Below are 24,269 nucleotides of genomic sequence, written 5' to 3'. Positions count from 1 at the left end.
GGGAGCTCTCATACTACTCTTGGGCTTGAATAATGAGAAAATTTCCACAAATTATCTTGTCATTAAGGGCGACTAATTTGATCCTAAGATCTTCGTATACGGCTCAGGTGAGCCATGTTCAAGCGGTCCTAGTGGTTAAAAGGCTCCTAGATTGGTATTTCTGGGACCCCTAGTGCAAAAGAAATGGTCTCATCTGGGCGTGTCCCATGCGATGCTAGTCATCCCAATGGTTCTAAATATACTCCTTACAATTTCTCCATAGTCTATAAAAATCTGCCATGTGAAATATTGGCATTCAACCAGGATCAGTCAAGCTATTGAGATACCCGCTGAACGATCTGGAGAGTCATCTCTGGTCAATTTGTCTGGCCTCTGGAAATTGTACCCCTCTTGAGTCAAACGTTTTTCCAAGGCAATTGCAATAGCTATCATCTGATGTAGCTCTATCAACTCTTGGGCGGAATCGTACCAAAGTTCTGATCCCCCTTCGCCTCAAAGTAATGTCCATCGGTAATTTTCTGTGTACCATTACCGAAAGAATTGTACTGTCGAGAGTTTTCGCCATGTTGAGAAGCAGTGCCAAGATTGCCGGCCGATGATTGGTTCGAGCGATGTCTCTTGTTTACATCTGTCTCTCTAATCCAACGGCGTAGCTCTCCGCACACAGCCACAAAGCCAGGATCTTGGAAATTGATGAACTTTGTCATATCCATATGATTACTATGGATACCGATGGGGATATAGCCCGGCAAGATGGCTGAATCTTGTGGCACGATCTATTGCTTAGTATCAGTAATTGAATTCCAGCCTTAGCTTTGTGTTTGACTTACTAATCCGATCCCCAGAACCGGTAGCTCCTCGTAGAAGCAAGTGACTTCAATGGGCGGTGTTTCTGCCGTACTGTGTGCCTTTACTAGCGTGTGAAAGCCATCTTGAATCCGTGCAAGTACCTCAGAGTCGCGTTTAAGAACGTCCACAATTTTAGAATTCGTTTGCTTTAGGAGACCGATAGATCGCGACACGACTTCAGCCAGTTTGGCAAGTCCAGCTCCATGGTGCGGCGTCCCAAGAAAGATGATCCCGCGGGTACAATCAAGGATTTTATGGAGATGTTCCTCTGGTCGTTGTCTCGACTGAAACAAGGCCTAGAATTTGCATTAGCATCGTACCACTGGTGCCTTTTCTTAACTAAATGCGGGGTCGTACGTCCTTGCAGACCAGGCCACCCAAGCTATGGCAGACAAAAATAATAGGCCGTTCATTCTATCCGTATTAATAATAAGCCGCAATATTGGTTGGCCTCAGAGCTGGGTACCCTACCGTGTCATCGCTGTCTCGGTACAATGCAAGAGATGTCAACAGGTTCCAGGCATGATTCCCGATAAAGTTCTGTGACACTAGGCCGCGCCAGTCGACAACACACGCATCATAGCCAAACGTGAGGACACGAGCTGTCGGAAGTATGGATGGCAGGAGGGTTTTGGGCCATGGCTCCGTTGCGCCTCGGGCAGTCCATGTTGCCTCGCGATCACCAGTCAGACCATGAATGAAGACGATGCTAAAAGGAAATCATTAGAAGGCGTTTCTAACCAAGAAAGGTACGCACTCAATGGCTCCATCTTCAGGGCTACAGAGAGTTTTGATTCCTGCTGGGAAGGTCTTCTTCGGCTGTAGTTCAGGAGTATGATCCGAAGTCGAACTCGGAAGTCGTTTTCGCACCAAGAACCGCTTGATTCGAGCACGACTGAATAACGGCATTTTGAAATATGTTTCAATTCATACAATCTTTGTCGCAGGATTATAATTGTATTCTCCAGACCATGAGGATGGATCCGGGGCTGCGTCGGCTGGGATCCTTTATAGGACCGGCCTTCCCTGGCGGACTGGTTCTTAGAACGTCCCACTAGCAAGATATCGGTTCTCATATTAAGCGCCAGGCTTTGACATGAAACTTTCTGCCACAAAGCGGGTCCTTCCTTCGCCCGTCAGCCCGTCACATCAACAGAGGTCCAGCGTCTGCGACTAAACTCGGATAACTTGGTCGCTGTGTCTTCGCTCGGAACATTTGGAGATTTCTCTTCTCGTAATTGCCGTTAACGAGATGTGGGCATGCCGCCAATAAACATATACATTTTTCAATTCGCCAGTCCACTCTCCCAAAGGTAGTGCCAAGGCAGGATCTTCTGATAAAATGATAGCGGGTATGCAACCGACCCAAAGTCGTACAATTGGTGCTGGTCTGACTAGTATGATGAATCAAAAGACAGGACCATCGGCCGGGTCCAAACGGACCAAGGGTTGAAACGATTTCAAACTCAATTTAGCGCCATGTGTGGTGAAATGAATTGTTTTCACCTTGTTTGGCGGTTACGGGATGGCTTTAATAGGGTCGGTCGGGTACATGTTTCCATGACGGGTTAGCGAATCAGTTTATCAAAGCGGCCTCATCAGGACGTCCAGGGCATGCGGTGGGGCCGCACAGACCTTATTTGATTCCGCCACTACACACCGACCGCGTGATCTGGCCTTCAGCGTCTCGCTGGCCGGCTCAAGTTGTTGCTTCCTTGTCGAGCACAGAAAATCACAAATTTAGAACAGTAACCGCCGTGGTTCTGCCAGACAGATAAGGCGAGCACCCCTAGTGGGCTGCATGGACTTTCCTTTAAATCAAAGATCACATCCAGAACTCCGCCTCCCCTTAAGGCCATCCTAATCAGCGAAGCAAAAGAGATCGCCTCGTCAGCAGTGTACGAAATATATTGCGCTTTATTCTTCACTGTTTTACATTCTAATCAACCCTTCGTCTAGTCACTTCATCCAAAATGTCTGGTCCTGATATTTTTCGCGAGATTATCAGCCTTATTGAGGTCACGGAAGACATAATTGGGGCATTCAGTTCTATCGAAAACCTCCCTAGACTCCCAGAAGCCTTTCAGGAAGCCAATAAGCGGCTCCCTTTGGTTGAACAAATCTTGCGAGATGCCAAGAGCCCTGCGAAGAAATTGAATTCTACCGAAGATGCCCAGGCTTTGGAGATTGTCCTGTATAGCTTCCACGAGAAGGCCAATAAGCTTCTGGAGATCGTCAAAAAAATCGGCGAAGATTCAAAAGCTGGATACGATTCTTCTGTGTACCGAGGAATGATTATGAAGCAGGGAAAGCAGCGCGTCGAGACGCTGATGGACGGTTTATTGGAGGATCTAGGGACATTAGTTGCAAACAGGGTGTTCCTGGGGGAGATGCAGAGGCAGATCGAGCCTTTGGCAAAGGCCCGTGAAGAACTGGCAGAAGTCTCATGCTCACTGACTGAGTCTGATCTGGCCGACCAGCCTAAGGCTGCCAACCAATATGGGGCTAAGAGTCGCCAATACAACCTCTTCGGTGGAGGTACCCAGAAAATCACAGAAGGTCACTATTTTGAGGCGCATGGGAACCAGACTTTCGGTATAGTACCGCCCACGGAGTCTACATAGGCCTATGTTATTGTACGCCGGCTGTTTCATTCAACTTAGCCACTTTCAAGCAAGAGACGGGCTCTCATTCCATCCCAATGCGTTCTTACCGTCTCAAATTCTGTATTCAGTTTCCTAGTTAAGGCAAAGACGCTTCAAGAATTTGGGCGAGTTGGATAGGGATAATGAGATCTTAGGGAATGCGGAGAACAAAGAGCTTGTGGACAGTTGGGATTATCCGATAAGATTAGGGCTCATATCTCAATATACATCAATTACCGCCTATTTTGCATTCCAGTTCATATCCTTTGCCTTGTGGTTGAAGTCGTACGCTAGAAGACAGACGCACGGCGTATCAAATAGGGCGATAGCACATCCTTCGCACGAGCCACTTCGGGCAACGACGCATAGTGCCAATTAGATCACACCTCCCTGGGAGTGGGGTTCTGAAGCCCTGAATCGGGTATGAACAAACAACGCTCGTGTATTCTGGTCAGACGGCATCTGTTGGTGGCTGGGGGTTGGGGGTGGAGGAACGAGGGACGAGGGAAACAGAACCAACCTTTCAGTGGTCAGACACACCATCTCGCCATTTGCTCACGACGAATAATTACCCTCTCACCAGCTCAGGTGCAGACACTCTACCTGTCTCTGCCACTGCTATTCACATGCTCCATGGGCTGCAGAGTGAATTCATAGTTCGGGCTCGGGGTTTCAAGCAGTGCCTCGCTTCACGAGCAGCGAGTCATTAGCCTGAATCGGCAATCTTATATCGAAAATGGGAAGCGGACACATCTGCCTTGTACAGATCTGCATTGCAGAGCCACCATTCGAAGAGGGCCAAATGCGACCGCTGGTTGACCGAACCTCCCCGGGAAAGAAAGGGCACACCGGCAGAAGGCCCTGGTGGCCTTCAAGTTTCGACACATTTCGTGGAGAGGACTGCTCTGGGTAAAGCATGGTCACTAGAGCAGGTGGAGATTGCAGAGTAAGAATGTGGCAACTGGGTGCAAGAGGTAATAGATACTTGTAATATCTTGCTTTGCCAGGTTGGCCCCGGACTTCATTTCATCACCAGAATCAGGTTAATAATCGGATGGTCAATTCATCGCCGTCGTCAAGGCTGCTTGATCGAATGAATTTCCGGTAAAGTCACGTCTCCCTGGTGAATATCAATCAAACGAACAACCATAGGGTTAAGGAAACCGTGAAACCTGCCCTACTCCGTGTTTTGACGCATCTCGACCCACGCGGGCATTTCATGGAGATCGCGGTTCTCGTCTACACAGCCTTCCATCAATGATCCCGGCCCCAATTGTTTTGTAGATAACCCCAGAGTATAGCTCTTTACATCATGCCAAGCTGGCACCTCTCCGTACCGAAACAACCGAGTTGATATTAGCGGCTTGCGATGTACCTATCTATTACCGAGAATCGACTACAGCTCCAGCCCAGCCCCAATGGTCATACTCTGCCCCGGCTACCAACTTTGTGCCGGTCATGCAAGGTAATATCATGCGGCAAATACTTCATACCTACATCTGGCTATATTTGCGGCGAAGCAAGAATATTAGGTAGGTCAGCCGAGGGCTGTACAACTGTGGAAAAGGCATAAATAGGCCGGCGACACCCAGTCAACTATCCATATCATCCTCCAGAATTCTTATTCACTACAACGCTTACCCCGAGAATCCCAACCCACGAATATCAGATCATACTTCGAAGCCATTTTCATCTTCATCTTCGCAAAATGCTGCTCAAGACTCTCGCCCTCGCCCTGCTAGCCAGCTCGGCCGTCGCCAAACACAGTTGCAAAAGTACAGAATGCTATCCAGCCAAGACCTCCGACTGCCGCGCAGCACTGGACGAAATGACCAATACCGGTAACTTAAGCGGCAACGACCTCCGCAGCTGGAACTCGGGCAACTGCCAGATTGACTGGTTCCCCAATGGCGCGGAAGCAGATGCCGCAACCGCCCATGGGGTCGCTGAGGACCTCATAAATACCTGCTGCGCAGGTGATAAATGCTCGGGGACTTTGGTCAGCTTGGAGATTGAGACTGGGTGCATTTGCATCCACGAGGAGGGCACAAACCCATGCCTCTGTGGTGGAAGCACGAATACCATGGGCTGCCCATGGCCCCAGGGTGATATCTGAAGAGGCGTGGACGATACGCGCATGGACAGGGGCCAGGTGGTGTGCTGTTCAGAGTTGGTTGGAAAGTGGTATATGGATTGGAGTATTCTAGAAGCACATTTCCTGTTCGCCAGAAGATTGGGCCTTATGTTCAACTTCTTTACACATATAAACAGAAGAGAAGCTTCCTTCGCTGGCTCTATCTAATTCAGCACCGCCTTATTTTCATCCGTCGCATTATCTCCGGTGTAGAGTGAGTAACAGTAAAATAAATTGCAACCAGGCAGCCGCAATGAGCAGGTGGAATAGATACCCTCATCCCAGGTGCTCCGTGACGGGACCGCAACTGACTGAACTAAAGTTCGATACAGTGACGAGAACAGAATTAGTCAGGGCAATATAGAGACCTCGTTCGTGCACGAGCAACAGGTCCGCCACCATGGATTACACCAAGGACCCATAGGTTACTGAGAAGCCTTGGATGGTCCGAAATGCTAGTAGTTGCCTGTATGTGCTTACCGTGGAGCCAACAATGCAGCCAACAAGGCTTATAAACTCAAGAAAAAAAAGATTGGCCGTTCGATTCAGTTCGGGGCGCACGCATTGACGGGAATTGCTTTAGCAACCTGTCGTCTGAGCAACCTTTGGTACAGTAGTCCCAACCGACGTTGCAATATGCACGACACAGCCATAAATGATAAGGATCGAAAGAGAAATGCCCTACCACTGTTTGCGGCGATGGAGTCAACCCCGGATCTAACTGGACGTGCTCCCACATTGGCTCTGGGCAGCCCAATAATCCTCCATCAGCTTTATTAACGTATATTTATAGGTTTATACATAGAAAAAGATAAGATACTAGGATCATCTTATAACCAGTACAAAGTTTGTGATTTTAGATTAGCGATAGGTATACCGACTTCCCATCAGCTAGGACGAGCTTTCCAAGTCCATCATTTGTATGTACAGGAGGTGATTGAGAGCCCAGTCCTGGTCATTGGCATATGGGTCCCTATAGTGCGTCTCCCGGCCATTAACGGTCAGTGGATAAATCCAAGCGCATCCGGCGGTTCCATCCGGCGAGAACAAGACCAGGTTGTTCCGAATAATCTCGTCAGCATGCTTCCGGTATGCTTCGTCCCCTGTGGCCTTTGCATAGTGGTACAAGGCGATCGAGTCAATGGTACTCCAGTAATGCGGGAACGTGTCGCCCCAATGACGGTCTTTGCCGAACCAGTATCCGTCCCAATGTCTGATTGCAATGCTATTCATGCGATAATCGGGCTGTTTGCCTTGGAAGCGGAGCAGGGTGTCGAGTTGTGTCTTCCCAGCCTGAAGCCAGGTCTGATTACCCGTAGCACGGTAAAGCTCGACCATCATGACGGCAGCAGGTGCGACAATGGACTGCTCGAAGTTGACCTCGAATGGCGGATAGTCGAGACCCCTTGCTAAGATCACCTCGCCGTGGCTGAGGAAGAGCTCCAAGACTCTGTTGTAATAGCGATCATGACCCGACTCCCTCAGAAATTGGAGAGACTCGAATATCGGTAGGCCAATAGCGTATAGCTCTTTACCACCCGTTTCGTAAAAGTTTTCGAGTGTCATCATGAACCGCTCCAGCGGTGACTTATCAGCTACAGGGCCCGAAAGTTCGAGGCCCAACTTGGCGATTGCGAGATGGAATTGGATGACCCATGGCCAATTGTAAAGGCGCTCAGTGCTGGTGCCTGCACCTTTTGGTCGATCGTAAACCTCCCCGTTCTCCCCTTGAAGCTTCAAGCTGACAAACTCGTAATAAGTCTGAAGAGAAGATCGCACGGCGGTGGCATTGGGATGGGAGGCCAAATAGCGACTGATAAAAATGCCCATCCCGACGCGTTCTCTGCCTGTCGTGCGATCCGACGATTTATCCCAAAAGGCAATTGACTCTGCCTGGTTGTCGTATACAGCATAGCCGCCAAAGTTGGGGTTCTCCCGGTTTCCTCTGACTTGTTGGTTTTGGATAATAAAATTAACCCGCGAAGACACCAAGTCGTCTAGGTCCGGCACTGTGTTGAGGAAGATGGTCGAGTTTTGAAGACCCCTTTTTGTTGGCGTAGAGATCCGTATGTCTTTCTGGCCATTGGAGCCAGCGGACATGGTGTATTGACAAGCGTCCTTGCTGCAGGAAACTGGACCTCCATTCACCCGAGTCCTCTCATTGACTGCACCAGTCATCTTGATTGTCATGTTCTGGCCTTGCGTCAGAGTGTGAGTTGGGATATCAAAGCGAATGAACTGATTAGACCGCTCGGCACACTGCTCGAAGAAGTCATCCCAGTCGCTGTGCCAGAAAAAGGTCCACTCAAGTATGGCGGATTCTCCGGGTTGAAGCGTCGGAATAATTGGATGCAAAAGGAAGACCCCTCTAGTGTTCGACATGGTAATAATGTCGCGGGATTCAATGCTGTAACCGGCAAGGGATCCCTTGGTCAAGACGAGTCCAAGATTGCGGTCGAAACCGCCCATCTGATCCATTTTGACCCAGGCATTCGCTCCGCCATTAGCCCATACGTGTGAATGCGCGCGGCTGTGTATGGAGTCCGAGGTATTGGTGTAGTGGTCATTGAACGGGGTGTATATTGCGATAGCGTGACTCTTGGTCTCTGCCAGGTTCAGGGACTCGTTTCCCTTGTTGACAAAGGTATATCTTTCCGTGAAAGACTCGTCCTCTTCGCTCACATATCGATCGACATCTAACCTCAAGGATCCGGTGGTGTAGGATACAGCATGGTTCACTCGGCTGTTATTGACAGACGTCTGTGGATCACGCCAATAGAATCGATGAAGAAAATCAGGGCCCAGATCCGCGAAGCCAAGTCCCCATCGAGTCCCAGGCGGCAGCCAGGGGGTATCCGTAGGTGAGCCGATCCAGTTCATGGGCGACTCATCGGCTTTAGCATCCCGCAGACCCACGAGTGCACCAGTCACGTCGTCAATGTCGACCTTGAAGTCGGAGCTGAAGAGAGTGGCCCGTGCAATAGGCACGCACAGAGTGCTCGAAGCTGCCCAGAGGTGTAACAGTTTCATAGTGAGTACAATGCCGACAGCTGTGGCCGGTGACTAAAAGAGGACCAGGATGATCAAGCGTGGGGGCAGAGCTACTTATACACCCCAAGGCACCGATGGCTTAGGGTTCAGTGCATCACTGCGGGGAATACTCGAAGTACTCGGGGAAACTCTGACCATGATCGGTAAAATAGAACGCGAGAGCAGCGTATCCTTCCAAGCTCGCTGTCTAATACACCGAGCATGGTTCCTTGGTCCCATCCAGTTCCTCGCTTTCGTCAGTCCTATTTACAAACACATCCTCTCAACCGAGGGTAGGGCCCATGTGCGCTGGACTAACGCAGTTTTGGCATTCCTGATCAGGGTTCTTTAGCGCAGGGAATCAACAGTGATATTGGAAGCGTACCGACCGATGCCACTGGCTGTCTGTAACTCTGGCACGCCTTTCCACGAAATAAGTGAATCTAGTGGCCTGACATCTATTCTTCCTCGGCGGCTCTCCATGGTTTTGTCGACATCCTCATGCGGCTTAAAAGGTCGACCGTCAAGTCTCAGCTCTCCAGCTCTGGAGACTTGGGTATTCCTCTCGGCTTTATATTGATCTCTCTTCCATCGTTGACCACAATAGAAGTCGCATCATCACCGATGGTGACGACGCTCAAACGGTCGCCGGTGCTCCTTTCAACTCACTTCACATTTCCAGACCACGAGGTTGTGTGGATATGGAACTTCTTTGCGGTATATGACACTGCCGTGCATAGGTCGGCCAACTTGTTCAATACTCCGTCCCGCCACTTGCGGACTGAGACGGTGGCAGACTCGCCAAGCTTCGGCCTCCGCAGGGCTGAGGGACTCCCTTACGGAGTATCCTTTCGGAGGATCCTTCCAGTACTTGGCGAATCAAATCTCCACCAGTGGAGCCCCTCATCTGCCATTCAGGTTTTCAGGTTTTCCGGTTTGCCCGCGCGGGACTCGGCAGTCGGCACGCCTCCTCCAGTTCCTTCAGTTCCATCTCAACGTCGCTCGTCAATGTCACCACCATGTGAGGATCCCCCGCCATGTCTTCCAGCCCAGATGTGCCCAGGCACTTGAGAAGCCCGGGCGACGATGGCTACCGGACGCCCACAATAGAAGACTCGGAGCTCAACCTCCCTGTTCTCCGTGGATCCGACAGTCGAGGCAGCCAAGCCCGTGGCGTCCAGTCCACGGCCATCGAGCAGCTGCACAGGCGAGCGACGGATTGCGGCAATCGTTCAGGTCACAATTCTCTCCAGAGGACGCCCACGGGGTACTCCGCCAAAACGCTGAGCTGGAAGAAACGCATTCGTCATGTTACGTGGGCATATTTCACTAGCACCATGGCCACCGGCGGTTTGGCCAATGTTCTATACGAAGGTATACTTCTCGCTGCCTCACATCGATCGGGGCTAATACCATCCAGTCCCTTACCGTTTTCGCGGTCTCGATACAATTGGCATTGTTGTCTTCTTGATTAATATCGCCCTCTACCTTTTCATCTGGGGCCTGCTGATTGCAAGATTCTATAACTACCCCTATACCCTCAAAGCTTCGTTTCTGCACCCCACCGAGTGTCTCTTCGTCCCCGCATCAGTGGTGTCTTTCGGAACCATATTGATCAACATCTCCCAGTACGGTCCTCAAAATGCCGGTCCGTGGCTGGTTGAGGCTGTCGGCATCTTGTTTTGGTTTGATGCTGCCCTCGCCGTGATATTGTCGGCCGGTATATATCTTCTTCTGTAGGACATGTCGCACCCGTTCTATCATCCAAGTCATACTGATTCTGGTACAGGTGGTCGACCCAGACTTTCACCATCGCCCAGATGACCCCTATCTGGATCTTCCCTGCTTACCCTATGCTTATCATCGGGCCACATGCTGGCATCCTGAGCGCTAAACTAGACCCTGCGCGCTCACTGCGTATTATCATCGGAGGCACCACCATTCAAGGTGTCGGATTTCTGGTGTCAATGATGGTTTACTCGGCCTTTATCTACCGCCTCATGACGCAGAAGCTACCGAAGGAGAATAGCCGGCCGNGCATGTTTGTTTCGGTCGGACCAAGTGGCTTCACCGTGGCCGGTATCGTGAACATGGCCGCCAACGCGAAACGCTCTTTCCCCGCTGATTTTATGGGAAATGGAGCTCTCGCCGCTGACGTTTTGAAGGTCGTCGTCAACTTCGCTGCCCTATGGTTGTGGGGGTAAGTCAGCTTTGTTCATGGGGACGCACAGTTACTAATTTCCAATCAGCTTGGCTATATTTTTCTTTATTATTGCCGGCGCCGCCCACTTGTCTGCGATTGGACCCGGCAAGATGCTCTTTTCAATGACCTGGTTCTCGTTTATATTTCCGAATACCGCTTTGATCACGGCTACATTTGCCATTGGCCAGGCATTCTCATCCAAGGCTATCAACATTGTGGGGTGCGTTGTGGTATTCCCGTTGCTCCTGATGTACTTTTTCGTCTGTTACAAGATGTTTCGTGCTGTCTATCTTCATCAGATCATGTGGCCGCAGAAAGGCGAAGATCGAGATGAAGGTGGGTTTGCAATTCACAGCATCAAACCAGAGGCTGAGGCTGAGGGCTCTGGTGAGGATGTTATGGTATAGCCTGATGGTGACGACTTGACTGTCGAGATCTTCATTAATCATGTAGAAATTCAACGATGCATGTGTACATATATATATATATATACCACATTTTGATTAGCGTATCTCGATTTCCTACGGGGCACTTCGAAATACCTGGGCACTCACAAGAACCGGCCTTAAATATGGAATACAAGCATTCTATGTTCATGGCTACTGGATAAATAGGATTGTTCAGGATCCGTTTGCCTGCTCTAGGGGGTGTCTTGAGGCATGCTTAGTCAGTAGCTCAAGCATCAGTCAGAGCTAGGCTCATCTCCCTAGTTTTCTTCATGCATGCATCTGTCCTATTCCCAGCTTCCATCATTTCCCCTGTTGTAGGCTCGTAGCCTCATCATTATCTATATCTATCTTAGACTATCTGCATGTCTGCTCATTCATAGCCACTTTATAAATCTAGAAAGTCTCTTTCGAGTTCCTAAATTAAGCCTAGGTAATGAAGAGATCCCTTGAAGATATTATTAATCAGGGCGTACCCCTGGCCCTATATCATATACTCCTTGGCCACAGCATCAGTTCCACCGAGCAGGACGACCCATATATACATGTAATTATCCTGAGTCTGTTTCGCTTCACCGATAGAGAATCACGTCCAATCTACATTAGCTATGGCTATCTCGTACCACGCGCCCGTGCATCCATACAGTCCGGAGTAAAAGTCATTGCGTTTAACAAGATAGTTAACAATCTGGTGCTGCGCCCATCCTGTAACGTCCGCTGGCGCCTAGATCAGCCACCCGCGGCCAATTCTAATATCAGGTTGATCCTTGCCGACAAAGAGCCCCACGAATGCGTAGGGGACCAGGACATCAGCTATATAAATAATAGTATCACCATGCTAGGTAAAGCGGAGACTGGCCCTTAGTGAACAACTCCTTCCAATGGGGCGTTCTATTTGTGATAGCCTGGAATACTCTTAGTTCTGCGATATGACCTTGAGCATGTCTGTACAACGGCTTCAACTCAGGTAGGCCACTATATCCACAACGCAAACGCTCTTCGCCCCCCGTTCAGCTAGCAATTTACACCCCTTTGTTCGCTAATTTCCCGAGTCCGTGATATTGCCGGGCAGATCCTAGTTGCAAGTTTCACCCTTTCACCAGGCCGAGTACCGACTACCGACGTGACTATTCCATTGCTAGAGGCGAAGCAGCTTCATATGAACTATCCCAGATACCCCGCGTTTTCAAAATCTTACATTTGCACCCCCACCGCAAATTGCCTATTCTATCTATAAACACTTCCGTTCGACTTTGGTATAGCTAATTCATCCCACAATGGGCTCGAGTCAAGAGACCAAGCTCGATAGTGACCTGGAGCCTGAGCTATTTTCAGAGAATGCCGAGCAGCTAAACGACGGGTCTATATCCAGGGAAGAACGAAAGCTGCTCCAAAAGATCGATTTCTACGTTCTCCCCTGTATTTGTATAACCTACACCCTCTCCCAAATTGATCGAACAAATATCTCCTCCGCCAAAATTGCTGGAATGGCAATCGATCTTAGGCTGGTTAGGAATAGGTACTCCGTCGCGCTGCTGATATCCTTCATTCCCTACGTCTGTTCCGAGCTTCCTACCACCGCCATTATTCGAAGAGTAGGTTCCAAAATTCTGCTGACCATTCTGATCTTGGGATGGGGGACAGTTGCCATGTGTTTTGGCTTTGTCAAGAATTTCGGACAGCTAGCTGCCTTGCAAGTTCTGCTTGGCCTTTTCGATGGTGGGTTTAATGTATGCTTGTACCAAGATCCAGACTTCAAATACTATCCTTCATGAGCTTGCAGCTGATGTGACAACAGCCGGCTTGCATTTACATTATATCGTCCTGGTACAAGCGATATGAAACCCAGCAAAGACTAGCAATCTGGTATATGTTCGGTGCCACCGTGTCTGGGTTCAACGGGATTATTTCCTACGGACTGAGTCAGATGGAGGGTCTTGGGGATCTGCGTGGCTGGCGCTGGATCTTATAGTCCCCGGAGCAGTCACAGTTGCGCTTTCGTTGCCAATATTTCTTTTCGTCACCAAGTTTCCCGAGAAAGCCCAATGGCTCAAGCCCAGAGAACTCGTGCTCATCCGTGAGCGGCTGATGACCGGTCGTGGTGAGAGTTTGGAAGAAAGAGTCTCCCGCCACTCGTTAATTGCTGCAGCCACTGATTGGAAAGTCTTTGCATGTCAATGCTGTTTCTTTCCCCAGCCTCGGGTGCATATGCGATGGCATTCTTCATTCCAACTATTTTGCAATCGCTAGGATACAATGTTGCTTTAAGTCACATTTTAAGCACTCCTCCTTATATTTTTTTGCTGCTATTGTCTCAACCATGGCAGGTATATTCGCTGACCATGTTCGCAAACGCTCTCCATTTATTGTTGGATACTTCGCTCTCGTCATAATGGGTTTGGTTATGGGTGGGTTCGTACAAAATACTGGGTACAAACTGGCTGGTATATTCCTGGCTGTTGCTGGCAACAACTGCTGCATTCCAACAGTATTAGCCTTTCTTGCAAATAACGTACCCCTAAATAGCGAGCACCAAGTGGCTGTGCCAATACAGACTATTTTTGCGGGTCTTGGGGGAGTTGTTGGGTCGATCATATTCCGAGAGCAAGATTATCCGGAATATCGGCCTGGGCTATACGCCTCAATAGGCTGCATGCTCCTCTGCATGGTTATAACGGGATTGCTGGCGATTCTCTATCAACATGAGAACCAAACCGCTGATGATCAAGGCAAAATCCTTGAGGGAATGCCTGAGTTTCGCTATACCATTTGAGGTCCGTCTTTCTTTCAGCTGTGGCATTTATCCATTCACTCTGTTGTTTGTCCAATATTTTGGGGCACCGAGGATGCTCTTTACGTTAACTAGTTAGATGTGGGTTTTCATAGTGGTTGGAAAAGTTCCACACATACAGATGTGTGTGTAAATCATTTGCTTAGATCCATGGCTGAGCTCTCCTCGGCTATTCCGTTTTCCCTTCTCCAACCCGGAATTACCCCGCAACCATAAGGACCGATGAATGTTGTAGGGGGTCAGATGCAGATGTTCTTCTGGCGCATAAGCCATGAGCTCTGACCTTGTTTGCGGGGGTGGGGGTGGGGGTACTGAGGAGGAACTGCGCCGCGTCGATTCTGGAATCTCGGTTCATGTTCCGAATATCCCTTTCATCATCCACCACTTCAATGAGAGCCATGGAACTCTAGTTTAACCATGACAGACAACCCGCACCATGAAGATACGACGAACTCCCTGGAGCCCCTCCAGTGTCTTAGATATGTCTTGTATGCATAACAGATATTCCAAATCCACTCTATTTAATAATATGACTTGTATCCAGCTGCAGTACCTGCTGTTGAACAAGCCAGAGCACATTCAATTCAACACATCCTGAGCCTTCAGTCCTCCCCTATCACTGCCCGCCCCGATATCAAGTTTCATTGAACCAGAAGTCGCTTTCCGAAGGTTGTCCTCATGATCCTTCACACAGTCGGGGCTGCTCTGTTTCGCATACTTCGTCGAGGAATATAGACTCTGTCTGTAGCAGCCACAGCGCTGCCAATATAAAGCACCATATCTTATCCGCCCGCCTTGTAAATCCATCCGATGCACTTGACCTATTAGCTGTAACTGCTATAAATGGAGGCAACAGCCGCAGCTCCATACTCCACTCAGACTTGAAAAGAATGGCTGGAACTGAAGCCTCTGCGACTAATCATGATTCTAGACTGAAACTTCCTACCGATCTAGTTTAGTGGCAATGTCATTGCCTCTTCAAGTACAATGAATTGTTCAAATATCTTTTTCCCTTCATTGATAAGTGGTTTAGTTCATTTCGGAATTCATCCGCTTCGAGGGTCTAACCTCACCGGGACTTTCCGCAGTTGCTTCATCCCCTCATTAAACGGACAAAGACAAACTGGAAGCTGCAACAACTCCAAATATCTCGCATCGTCTGAGGGTTTAAGTACCCCTTATGTTTTCGCGGAGGTTACCTCTCCACGCTTCAAGCACGTACCTTAGAATCGAATATTTCAAAGTATCTCAACCAAGGAAGGTGATCATGGCAGTCACTACCTACATCATACTCTTTTTTCAAGCCCATTTACCAGAGATTCTACTCGTAGTTATTACCTCGTTTCTTCTTTACAGCTACTCAGCCCCGGGGATCTCATCTGTCCCCGGTCCGTTCCTAGCCAAGATATCTCATGTATGGCGCTTCATCAATGTTGCTCAAGGGAACGCGGAAGCTACATTATGTAAATTGCATCAGCAGTACGGGGAATATGTACGGATCGGACCGAATGTCGTCAGCATTTCAAATCTAGAAACGTTGAAGGTGGTTTACGGAATCAATGCCAGATATCGAAAAGTAAGTCTATCACCCGAGTTAGCTCTTGTGAAGTACAGCCTACCTCTCTGTTAACATACTACCAGACAGACTTTTACCGCGTACAGCAACAGATGGCGAAGGGCCGCCCTACACCAACCTTGTTCACGACAACAGACGAGGATCATCATGCCCGTATAAAACGACCTATTTCAGCTGCCTATTCCATGTCGACATTGACCGAGTTTGAGCCTTTTGTTGACAAGACTATTAACACCATGTTCAGTCGACTCGATGACTTTGTTGAACAGGGAAGGGCGTGTGATATTGCCACGTGGTTACAGTACTGTATGTGTGTGGTTGTCTTTGGACCATACCTTGGATCTCGATTGCTCTTTACTGAACATATGATTTAGATGCATTTGACGTTATTGGTGAGTTGACATTTAGCAAGCCCCTTGGCTTCCTAGAGCAAGGGAGTGATGTCAATGGTATTATCGCCGCATTGGAAAAAATGCTTAACTATTCCGGAAAGGTAAATTATTCCGTACACTGTTAACATATCCGGTTACATGGAATATCCTTTGCTCATATTACAACATAGATTGGTCAAATCCCTTGGTTGGACTATCTTTTTATAAAAAACCCCCTGAAACAAGCCCTAGGCGGCCGGTCAACTGGAGCAATAGCTCAATTTGCACGTACACTACTCGACGAGAGGCTCAGGAAGATTGATGATGATGACAAGAAGGTTTCCAAGGAGGTGGAACCACAAAAACACAGGGACTTTCTGTCTCGCTTTCTAGAGGCTAAAGAACGCCACCCAAACGTTGTTGACAACGACCAGGTCTTCTCGTATACAGTCAGCAACGTAAATGCAGGATCCGATACCACAGCCATCTCCTTGCGTGCTGTTATGTATTATACTCTCAAGGACCAACGCGTTACCATGAGGCTACAACAGGAGCTCGAACAAGCCTACAACGAAAACAGATTATCCCTGCCAGCTTCATGGACGCAAGCCCAGTCGCTTCCATACTTGGACGCAGTTATCAAGGAGGCATTACGACTGCACCCTGCAGTCGGTTTGTTACTTGAGCGTATTGTCCCTGAGGAAGGATTACAACTTCCAAATGGCGGGCCCTTTATTCCTCCCGGGACTATTGTTGGCGCTAATCCATGGGTCATTCATCGCCACCCGGTATTTGGAGAGGAAGTGGATACGTTCAGGCCTGAACGGTGGTTACAGTCTGATTCAGAGTCAGATCCGGACTTTCAAATAAGAAAACAAAACATGATTCGCGCAACTTTCACATTCGGGGCTGGTCCGAGAACTTGTATTGGGAAAAACATCAGTTTGCTGGAGATCTACAAGTTGATCCCTTCCCTTTTCTTGAAATATCAGGCATGCCAAGTCTACCAACCATAAATGCATCTTTCCTTACTGACAACTTGCAACAGATAAAGCTCATCAACCCCGATTCGAATTGGGAAACAACCAATGCTTGGTTTGTGAGGCAGAAAAATATGGATATTCAATTGCAATGGAGAAGTGGGCATAGACGATTGGCTTTGTATGTCTAAACTTAGGTAGCAATAATACGTCGCCTTTTGTACGAATGCACAGAGCTAGTGGGAGGGGACCACGGAGACTGCCCTACTCCGGGTCCTTTTCCCCGGCCGGTCAGAGATACACAACTTATTGCGTCAATGAATCCGGCCCATAACTACGTCAATAACCGAAGGACCTGGCACCAAGTTTCGAATGACGACGTAGGCTTTACTGAAGGAACTCTAACAATTTCTAGGAAAATCAGTAAGGGCCACGCCCCGGTAAATCAAAGAAATGCAAGACTTACCTTCCACCGCACATCTGATACTGTCTCCGCATTCTGTTGGGATGACGATGATAGAGATTCCCGTACCATATGTAACTTGTGGTTCTGAACCCAGCGAACATACTATACGACCTGAAGTAAGTACCGCGCATTACCCATTGTGCAATGACTTACAAAGTCAATGGAATCGTGCACGACATATCTGACCACCTCGATATCCTGTTTCTGCCCAATACGATGCACACGATCGACCGCTTGCGATTCGATCATAGGATTCCAATGGGGCTCCATGATATGGACAGAGTTTGCCATGGTGAGGTCGATACTATCCTCATGGTTAGTAGAGAGAAGTTAAACCACGTTTACGAGGAATTGAGACGGTACCCTTACCGGCAGCTCCAATGCTTGCCAACAGGATGTTACACTGTAGATTACTAGAAGATGTCTTGATGGAATCCTTATACTAAAGCAGGGATAAGTATCTATTAATACATTTAAAGACTAATCCTCTCTCATTAAGAGCATTTCCTGTAAGATCAAGTATTTTCATCCAGTACCTGAAAATCACTCTACGGCGAGTTAGTAAACAGCTAAGACAGTTATATATCTTCAGGGAAAGTTGTATACCTTGCAGGGCTATATATTCAAACCAGACTGTTCCTACTATTTCAAGACATTATACAGAACCGCTTGCACCTTAGTAGACAGTAGATATCACTATCCTGTTAGGCATCTTAATACTTCTTATAGCCCTGATTACCTATTAAATAACAGCGGCAGCTCTCTACTCATACTGCAGCTTAGGTACTAAGATTAACTCTTATAGGTTTGAGCTTCTGCTGTATAGCTGTCATAGAGAACATGTCTATAGCCTGATTCTTTAATAATAAAATTACCTGGAATGGCTCTATTTACTTGAGTATAGTAGGAGACACACTACGTGATATTTGCTTATCCTGGGAGGCCCCCGGTTCACAGTAGCGGTGGCCGTCGTAAGCGCCTTGGATGCCTTCCACATATATGACGCCCATTCGCTTGAGATCTTCAGCTGCCGCTTTGGTGGCCGCGTTGACCTGGCGGACCTTGTCATTAAGCTTCTGGCGGAGCCCCAGGGTGAATTTGGGCTGCTCGCTCCACCATCCTGGCCAAATTGACCAAGTATAATCGTTACATTCGGGGCCCATGCCGAAGAAGGTAACATAGTCGAGGACAAACACCTGGAAGCTTTCGCGAGGCTCGGCGCCGCCGGCCTGCCGGCCTGCCGTCCTGCATGTGCTACCTAGTACAGTGCCAAGTTGACGTTGTCTTTAAACCTCCCGCTGTCAAGTTCGTCTTGAAGTTTATCGAGGGTGCTCTGGCAGTTGCCCGCCTTGTAGGCTTTATATATACAATCGTTCAATATACTATTCTCGAGCGGTCAGTAAGCAAAATATAGTGCACAGTGAATCACAGGGAGGGGGGATGCTCACGTGAATAACATCGCGTCGTTGCCTCCAATAGTTATCACAACAATTTGCGGTTTCCAAAGGGCTGGTTGCGTGGGAGATCGTCGCCCTCTTGATAGTTTCCCTGCTTCAGCTGATAGGCAACCAGGTCTTCTACCTTGAGGCCAGTATAAGCGTGGAAGCTAAAACGCGGTAGCGTGTCGTCGTTGTTGATAAAGGCCCAGTTATCTGCGTCCTGGGCCATTTCCCTGGGATACGCTCGTTTCCCATGAATGGCGTCCCCGCCCATTTCTTTCATTATTGCCATTACAGCCGGTACCTACCTGCGGTGTACGAATGACCGACGCCGATGAACTCCGAAATCTTTTGGGTGGGCCTTGTATAGGGCACGAACGAGGGATCCGCCAACGCAGCAGGTATCGACTGGGCGGCAGCCGAGTAGTCAATGTCTTGGGCTACTACACCGGGGACGGCGAACAGTCCCTAGAGGTGGAGATAGTACCTAAGGCGCATGGTGCTCTGACTGATGCCAATGGGAAAAGATTAGATGCCTATAGATTCTGGGAAGAGTGGAGGCCAAGAGTACGAGTATATATAGTAAAATTGGTCGACCCAAAGAACAAGCGACCAATAGTGAAAATTCCATATATTATACCCCTAGACCTCAACATGCCAAAGAAGTGCCGAAGCTAAGCCCAGGCCCATCTTGACATCCTTGAAGGCCCCCAATATCCGATTGCACGATGAGTATGTGGGCTAGACTAACGAGAATGAATGTAACGGTTCAAGTAGCCCTAGTGCGTAAGGTACTTTGCCCCCGATATTGAGGATATCCAATGCAGTCGCGAGAAGAAGATAGTACGCACCGTGTCTCATTTCCACCTTCTAATTCGAAGTAAACCAGGCACCGTCGGTCCTGGGAATCCACTCGAGAGAAAAAAACAAATCGATACCACCCAACTTAGACCCCTCCAGACCGAGATCCATCATCCTCGGAAGGCGTTAGGGTGGCGATGCCCCCTTAGTAGTGCGGGACTGGGTCGATATCGCCGCCGCTAGCGCTACAATAGTTTGGAATGGTTTATTTCACAACACTTATGCGCCATTTTGCTGGACCAGATGAAATCTCTGCCAGGGACCGTTTACGCTCCTAGTACATAGTTAGTAGTTACACACAATGTCACGTTCAACGGAGAAAGACCCTGAAGGGGACCTTAATGCGGAGACCCTGCTGGTTGGCGGCCATCCCAGCCCACAGACCTGCTCTGGGGAAATCAGAACCGAATGAGTCAGGTTGCTCTGATGCAGGGAAGATGAAGTTATGATTGATATCAGCTGACTACTAGCCTAGTAGGCAGTCAAGGGACATAAAGCAAACACTCCTCTCGTCCCTCACTGCTCACCCCCCCTGTGCTGTCTCAAAAATCTAACCCACAACCGCTGCCAGACTATGAAATCAAATTCTCCCGTAAATCTTGTCTCTTTGCATCGCTGCACTCGCTGCTCTTGCCAAGACCAACCCCCCACAGCAGAACATTATGGCCCAACAAGACAACAGGGTCCCCGGCCACAACGATGCCATCTATGACACCGTGCCCAAGGATGACCAGATATTCAAGATCGAGTTCCTTGAGATTGCCCCGACACCCATTATCGCGTAAGATCTCCTCTCACCTTGAAGTGCAGCTTAATCTTAATAATAACATTTTGACATTAACATCCTGATGAAGCGACCGTGTCTTCTTCGTCTACCTGCGCGGTTATCTGCCAGAGTCTAAAAAGAAGGAGCTGGCACTTCCCGATGAGGGCCTCGTCAATGCGACCCTCAAAGTGAGCGCCTCTGCTGTCTACCCGGATGGTAGCCACGACAACGAAGACTCCACTACAGGGCCACTGAAGACTACGCCCTTTAATGATCTAGCCCACCTCACTATTCGTAATGCCCGTGGAGTTCAGGTTGACTACATGCCTAGTAGCGACCGCAGTGATATTCTACTAGATTTCCAGATCCCTACAATGTTCTTGAGGAGTGGTATGTGGACGTACAAGGTGGACGCGAGAGTCGGAGATGTAGACAATACGTGCCTATTTGCTATGACGTTGACACAATGGTTAGATGGGGGGCTTAAGTAGGATGTTTGGAATGATCTACAAGCTCCATGACACAACTTCTCTCATAACGTTCTGTAATTTCCGGTCAAGATTTGGGAGCCGCGCGAAGACCTTTGTGAGGTGAGGGGGAGGAGGGGAGGGTGTAATATTATACTACAGTTCATTGACTCTGATTCAGACTAATCAGATAACTGCTACTAGATGGCACTTTGAGAAAATGCAACAAATGTATTACAGGCCTCTATAAATGAATGTCAAGATAGTTTTTTCAACCACTGGAACAGGAAGTGTAGAAAATCGTTTAAAACCATGATGGTTGCTTGAGAGTAGTGTAGACCTGACAGGCGCCACGAACCGCGCCACGGCTTCTCCAGGTAGTGATTGCGAGGCACTTCACGTCAACCAGACCTGCTTCGGTATAGGTTCCAAACCCACACGTTGTGTCCTCTGGTCAACGACTTACCCCGTGGAAACATAATGAATGGCCAATCGCAGCCCACGAGGGAGACTTGCAGCCACAGGAGGGTATTAGTAGCTCCTCTCGACGATCCTAACTACAGGCAAGAGCAAAAGCTTGAGTCAGGATGGTACAGGATAGACTTTCCTGCGTCAAGTTGAACTCGAGAAGCTGTTGACTTTGATGAGCGGCTCGCCTGGGAATTACATCAACTACTCACAGGGATGGATGGTTTCTTGAATGTCTCCTTCTGGCAGGGCGAGGCTGCTACTGTTGTGAAGGGACGGTAATAGAAACAAGAGCAAGCCAAAGCACTCAATACACTAACATTGATCGCCACATCTATTTCCTCTCTTTTCCTCTGCAAACATACTTTGACGTGCTCTAACCGAGAAAAGAACCACTATTACCCTATTCGCGCAAGAACTACCCTTCGCCAGCTTTGTTATAGCATCAATCACTTCTCGCGTCAAACAGCGGCGCGCTCATGATCACGGTGCTGGACCTCATCCACCTGCTTCTCATCCTCTGCTTCCATGTCTCGTAGTTCCGCATCCTTGTTACCATGAAGACCGATCCTATACCATGGAAGCTCAAACAACCTATCCATACTCTCAAGCGTACGCCCGGCTGTCTCCGGCACGGTGAGCCAGACCCATAAGCCACCGACGATAGTGACTGCCGCAAAGAACCAAAAGGTTCCCTTCGGGGTGATGCCGACGTCATGTCGCAGCATATTGGGCACTGCCCGCGCATTTCCATATTGGTTGGCGAAATGCAGTGTCATCGCTACTGATGTTGCGAGCGCGCGGATCCGTAGCGGAAACAGTTCTGCTGTAAGGAGATACTGCATTGAATTCCAACCTAGCGCCCATCCAAACCCAGAGATATAGATCATGGCAATGGCCCCGCGACTGGCTCCAACTTTGGACTCTGGGAGCACGAAGCCGTCCTTGCCCATGTCTGGGACGGCAGTGAGGAATCCAGCAACGTAAACCATCGAGAGGCCTTGTAAGGAGATGCCAAGGAGGAGGGACCGTTTGCGACCAATAAAGTCAACTAGGAACAAGGCGCAGATAATAGCTGCAATCAACTTAACAATGCCAAAGACTGCAGTGACCAGAAGGCTTTCGTTAGATCCGGAGACACCGAGTAGTTTGAATAGGTCGGGTGCATAGAGAGTGATAGAGCCGGCGCCGGACCACTGGGAAAGGACCTGCGCCATGGCTGCCAGATAGAGACGGTAGAGGTTGCTCCGGATAAGTAGCGCCTCTTTGAGGACCCCAAGCGGTCCTGAGCCCATAGTAGCCTCCAGTTCGTCTTGGTGTGAGTGCTGGATGGCACTGATTTCCCGGATCACGTACTCGTGGTCAGCGGGGAGATTGCGGATGCGGGCAAGCGTCTTCAGTGCGTCTTCTGGCTTGTTTTGCTTGATGAGGAAGCGAGGCGACTCGTTCTGACAGAATGATAAAAGCAGAATTATACCAGAAAACATGATATGCAGGCTAGTCGGCACCAGCTAGGATAAACTGTTAGAGCAACTCATCGAGGTGAATGGCAGTGGCTGCTGGCTTACCCATCTGTTGTGAGAGTGATCGCCCATATGGAGCTCGCAGCCATAATTTGCGAAGTAGGCCACCACAATACCAATGTATACGAAACCGGTAAAGACGCAGGTACAGAGACCTCTGATTGATGCAGGCGCCTGCCCTCGCTCGTTAGATCGACTATTTTATGGTATCCGTAACTCTTGCACTTACAACTTCCGCCAGGTAAACCGGACCAACGACAACAGTCTGTCCCACGCCCAAGCCGGCAATAAAGCGGCCGGCATATATTGCCGGTAGGTTATGGACGCCCATAAATATGGCAATTCCGACAATCCACAACGCACATAGCTGGCGGGTGGCCCAGATACGACCGATTCTGTCGCAGACTAGGAACGCACTGTGGGTGTAGCAGAGTCGTCAGTTCCGCCATAGAGACAGGTAGACATAGAGCAGAATAACGGAAAATGAACGTACAACAAGGCACCACCCACTGAGCCGATCTGAACCATAGCCGAAACATTTGCTTTGATGTTTGTTTGCTCAATCTCACTATATGAGTCCAGATGGATTGTCCGCTGGAAATCCTTTGAATTGAACGCGCCGGAAATAAGGCCCTCGTCAACACCACGAGCAGCTCCCATGAGACCGAAGGTAATCACAGCCAGCCACAGGCGCCAATTGAAGACCTCACTGGGGTCGCCTAGGTTCTTGAGACGGAATATATTCACTGGTTTCTTCGGACCCGCCATTGTAAGGATGCCGCAGAACAACGGGTAGCAACCTAAAAAGCGTGGACTATAGAGGCGATGGAAAAATGAAAAAGGATAGTGCTGCAGATGTTTGCGATATACATTGGAGTCAGGCAAGTGAGAGTCCCAGGTTTTATAACAGCCAAGTTAGTACATGTTTGCCCTTCAATGCGGGGAAATCCCTCTGATTCGGCCATCGGACCATGGTCAGGTCAAGGCGTGGAGGGATCAAAGCTTTTCCTTCACCAACGCATTTAAATGGTGGAGAAGTCCGTCACAAGATATTGGGTTACATGCACGGGAGCTTGTGGGACGCACAGACTTCAGGGGACGTTTCGTGGCTTCAATACCAAACGGTTGCGAAAGCTCCTGCTCGTGAGTAAGGGAGGGACGATGAATGGCCCTTACATTCAAGCAACAATACCGGCAGGTCCACAAGTAGAATCAGTCAAGAAGTGAGCCATATAGTATCTGACAGCAGAGTCT

At 49.0% G+C, this 24,269-nt stretch overlaps 11 protein-coding genes across 11 annotated transcripts; 6 read left to right on the top strand and 5 right to left on the bottom strand.

Annotated features, from left to right (window-relative positions):
* Positions 1 to 446: 446 nt before the first annotated feature.
* Positions 447 to 1,758, bottom strand: ASPSYDRAFT_63022 (esterase/lipase family protein; the record flags this gene model as incomplete). Its single annotated transcript, XM_040850205.1, has 5 exons — positions 447 to 776; positions 831 to 1,145; positions 1,207 to 1,263; positions 1,321 to 1,558; positions 1,607 to 1,758. The coding sequence occupies 5 exons, from the start codon at positions 1,756 to 1,758 to the stop codon at positions 447 to 449; spliced, it is 1,092 nt and encodes a 363-aa protein (XP_040695907.1).
* Positions 1,759 to 2,574: 816 nt separating this feature from the next.
* On the top strand, positions 2,575 to 3,750 carry ASPSYDRAFT_52505 (uncharacterized protein). Its single transcript, XM_040848500.1, has 2 exons — positions 2,575 to 2,747; positions 2,809 to 3,750. Exon 2 carries the CDS (start codon positions 2,823 to 2,825, stop codon positions 3,471 to 3,473), a length of 651 nt encoding a protein of 216 aa, XP_040695906.1. The 5' UTR covers positions 2,575 to 2,747; positions 2,809 to 2,822; the 3' UTR covers positions 3,474 to 3,750.
* A 1,344-nt stretch (positions 3,751 to 5,094) lies between these two features.
* ASPSYDRAFT_52504 (uncharacterized protein) lies at positions 5,095 to 5,804 on the top strand. Its single transcript, XM_040848499.1, has one exon. It carries the CDS (start codon positions 5,203 to 5,205, stop codon positions 5,608 to 5,610), a length of 408 nt encoding a protein of 135 aa, XP_040695905.1. The 5' UTR covers positions 5,095 to 5,202; the 3' UTR covers positions 5,611 to 5,804.
* A 659-nt stretch (positions 5,805 to 6,463) lies between these two features.
* On the bottom strand, positions 6,464 to 9,019 carry ASPSYDRAFT_718256 (uncharacterized protein). The gene has a single exon (XM_040850603.1). The coding sequence runs from the start codon at positions 8,656 to 8,658 to the stop codon at positions 6,520 to 6,522; it is 2,139 nt and encodes a 712-aa protein (XP_040695904.1). The 5' UTR covers positions 8,659 to 9,019; the 3' UTR covers positions 6,464 to 6,519.
* Positions 9,020 to 9,638: 619 nt separating this feature from the next.
* Positions 9,639 to 11,602, top strand: ASPSYDRAFT_52502 (tellurite-resistance/dicarboxylate transporter family protein). Its single transcript, XM_040848498.1, has 4 exons — positions 9,639 to 10,032; positions 10,079 to 10,394; positions 10,448 to 10,858; positions 10,908 to 11,602. Exons 1-4 carry the CDS (start codon positions 9,696 to 9,698, stop codon positions 11,266 to 11,268), a joined length of 1,425 nt encoding a protein of 474 aa, XP_040695903.1. The 5' UTR covers positions 9,639 to 9,695; the 3' UTR covers positions 11,269 to 11,602.
* Positions 11,603 to 12,584: 982 nt separating this feature from the next.
* ASPSYDRAFT_1170595 (uncharacterized protein) lies at positions 12,585 to 14,080 on the top strand (the record flags this gene model as incomplete). Its single annotated transcript, XM_040840247.1, has 4 exons — positions 12,585 to 13,037; positions 13,106 to 13,256; positions 13,280 to 13,480; positions 13,635 to 14,080. The coding sequence occupies 4 exons, from the start codon at positions 12,585 to 12,587 to the stop codon at positions 14,078 to 14,080; spliced, it is 1,251 nt and encodes a 416-aa protein (XP_040695902.1).
* Positions 14,081 to 15,365: 1,285 nt separating this feature from the next.
* ASPSYDRAFT_1170591 (cytochrome P450) lies at positions 15,366 to 17,216 on the top strand (the record flags this gene model as incomplete). The annotated part of the gene is made up of 5 exons (XM_040840246.1): positions 15,366 to 15,674; positions 15,740 to 15,980; positions 16,049 to 16,167; positions 16,237 to 17,046; positions 17,094 to 17,216. The coding sequence occupies 5 exons, from the start codon at positions 15,366 to 15,368 to the stop codon at positions 17,214 to 17,216; spliced, it is 1,602 nt and encodes a 533-aa protein (XP_040695901.1).
* A 196-nt stretch (positions 17,217 to 17,412) lies between these two features.
* ASPSYDRAFT_95929 (C-terminal helicase domain-containing protein) lies at positions 17,413 to 17,782 on the bottom strand (the record flags this gene model as incomplete). Its single annotated transcript, XM_040853193.1, has 3 exons — positions 17,413 to 17,436; positions 17,492 to 17,593; positions 17,645 to 17,782. The coding sequence occupies 3 exons, from the start codon at positions 17,780 to 17,782 to the stop codon at positions 17,413 to 17,415; spliced, it is 264 nt and encodes an 87-aa protein (XP_040695900.1).
* Positions 17,783 to 18,381: 599 nt separating this feature from the next.
* On the bottom strand, positions 18,382 to 19,213 carry ASPSYDRAFT_95928 (uncharacterized protein; the record flags this gene model as incomplete). The annotated part of the gene is made up of 2 exons (XM_040853192.1): positions 18,382 to 18,736; positions 18,978 to 19,213. 2 exons carry the CDS (start codon positions 19,211 to 19,213, stop codon positions 18,382 to 18,384), a joined length of 591 nt encoding a protein of 196 aa, XP_040695899.1.
* A 1,121-nt stretch (positions 19,214 to 20,334) lies between these two features.
* Positions 20,335 to 21,074, top strand: ASPSYDRAFT_214786 (uncharacterized protein). The gene is made up of 2 exons (XM_040844099.1): positions 20,335 to 20,572; positions 20,646 to 21,074. Exons 1-2 carry the CDS (start codon positions 20,454 to 20,456, stop codon positions 21,046 to 21,048), a joined length of 522 nt encoding a protein of 173 aa, XP_040695898.1. The 5' UTR covers positions 20,335 to 20,453; the 3' UTR covers positions 21,049 to 21,074.
* Positions 21,075 to 21,819: 745 nt separating this feature from the next.
* ASPSYDRAFT_190039 (uncharacterized protein) lies at positions 21,820 to 23,783 on the bottom strand (the record flags this gene model as incomplete). Its single annotated transcript, XM_040843630.1, has 4 exons — positions 21,820 to 23,003; positions 23,061 to 23,189; positions 23,245 to 23,431; positions 23,509 to 23,783. The coding sequence occupies 4 exons, from the start codon at positions 23,781 to 23,783 to the stop codon at positions 21,954 to 21,956; spliced, it is 1,641 nt and encodes a 546-aa protein (XP_040695897.1). The 3' UTR covers positions 21,820 to 21,953.
* Between the last annotated feature and the right edge of the window lie 486 nt (positions 23,784 to 24,269).

Source organism: Aspergillus sydowii (genome assembly GCF_001890705.1).
Source record: "Aspergillus sydowii CBS 593.65 unplaced genomic scaffold ASPSYscaffold_24, whole genome shotgun sequence".
Lineage (NCBI taxonomy): Eukaryota > Fungi > Ascomycota > Eurotiomycetes > Eurotiales > Aspergillaceae > Aspergillus > Aspergillus sydowii.
The sequence above is the reverse complement of the archived record's forward strand: the minus strand, read 5'-3'. Positions and strand labels throughout refer to the sequence as shown.

Coding starts and splice junctions, on each gene's coding strand:
- ASPSYDRAFT_52505 (XM_040848500.1), top strand. CDS start 2,823: ATGTCTGGTCCTGATATTTTTCGCGAGATTATCAGCCTTATTGAGGTC.
- ASPSYDRAFT_52504 (XM_040848499.1), top strand. CDS start 5,203: ATGCTGCTCAAGACTCTCGCCCTCGCCCTGCTAGCCAGCTCGGCCGTC.
- ASPSYDRAFT_718256 (XM_040850603.1), bottom strand. CDS start 8,658: ATGAAACTGTTACACCTCTGGGCAGCTTCGAGCACTCTGTGCGTGCCT.
- ASPSYDRAFT_214786 (XM_040844099.1), top strand. CDS start 20,454: ATGGCCCAACAAGACAACAGGGTCCCCGGCCACAACGATGCCATCTAT. Junction 20,573..20,645: donor GCCCCGACACCCATTATCGC/GTAAGATCTCCT, acceptor ATCCTGATGAAG/CGACCGTGTCTTCTTCGTCT.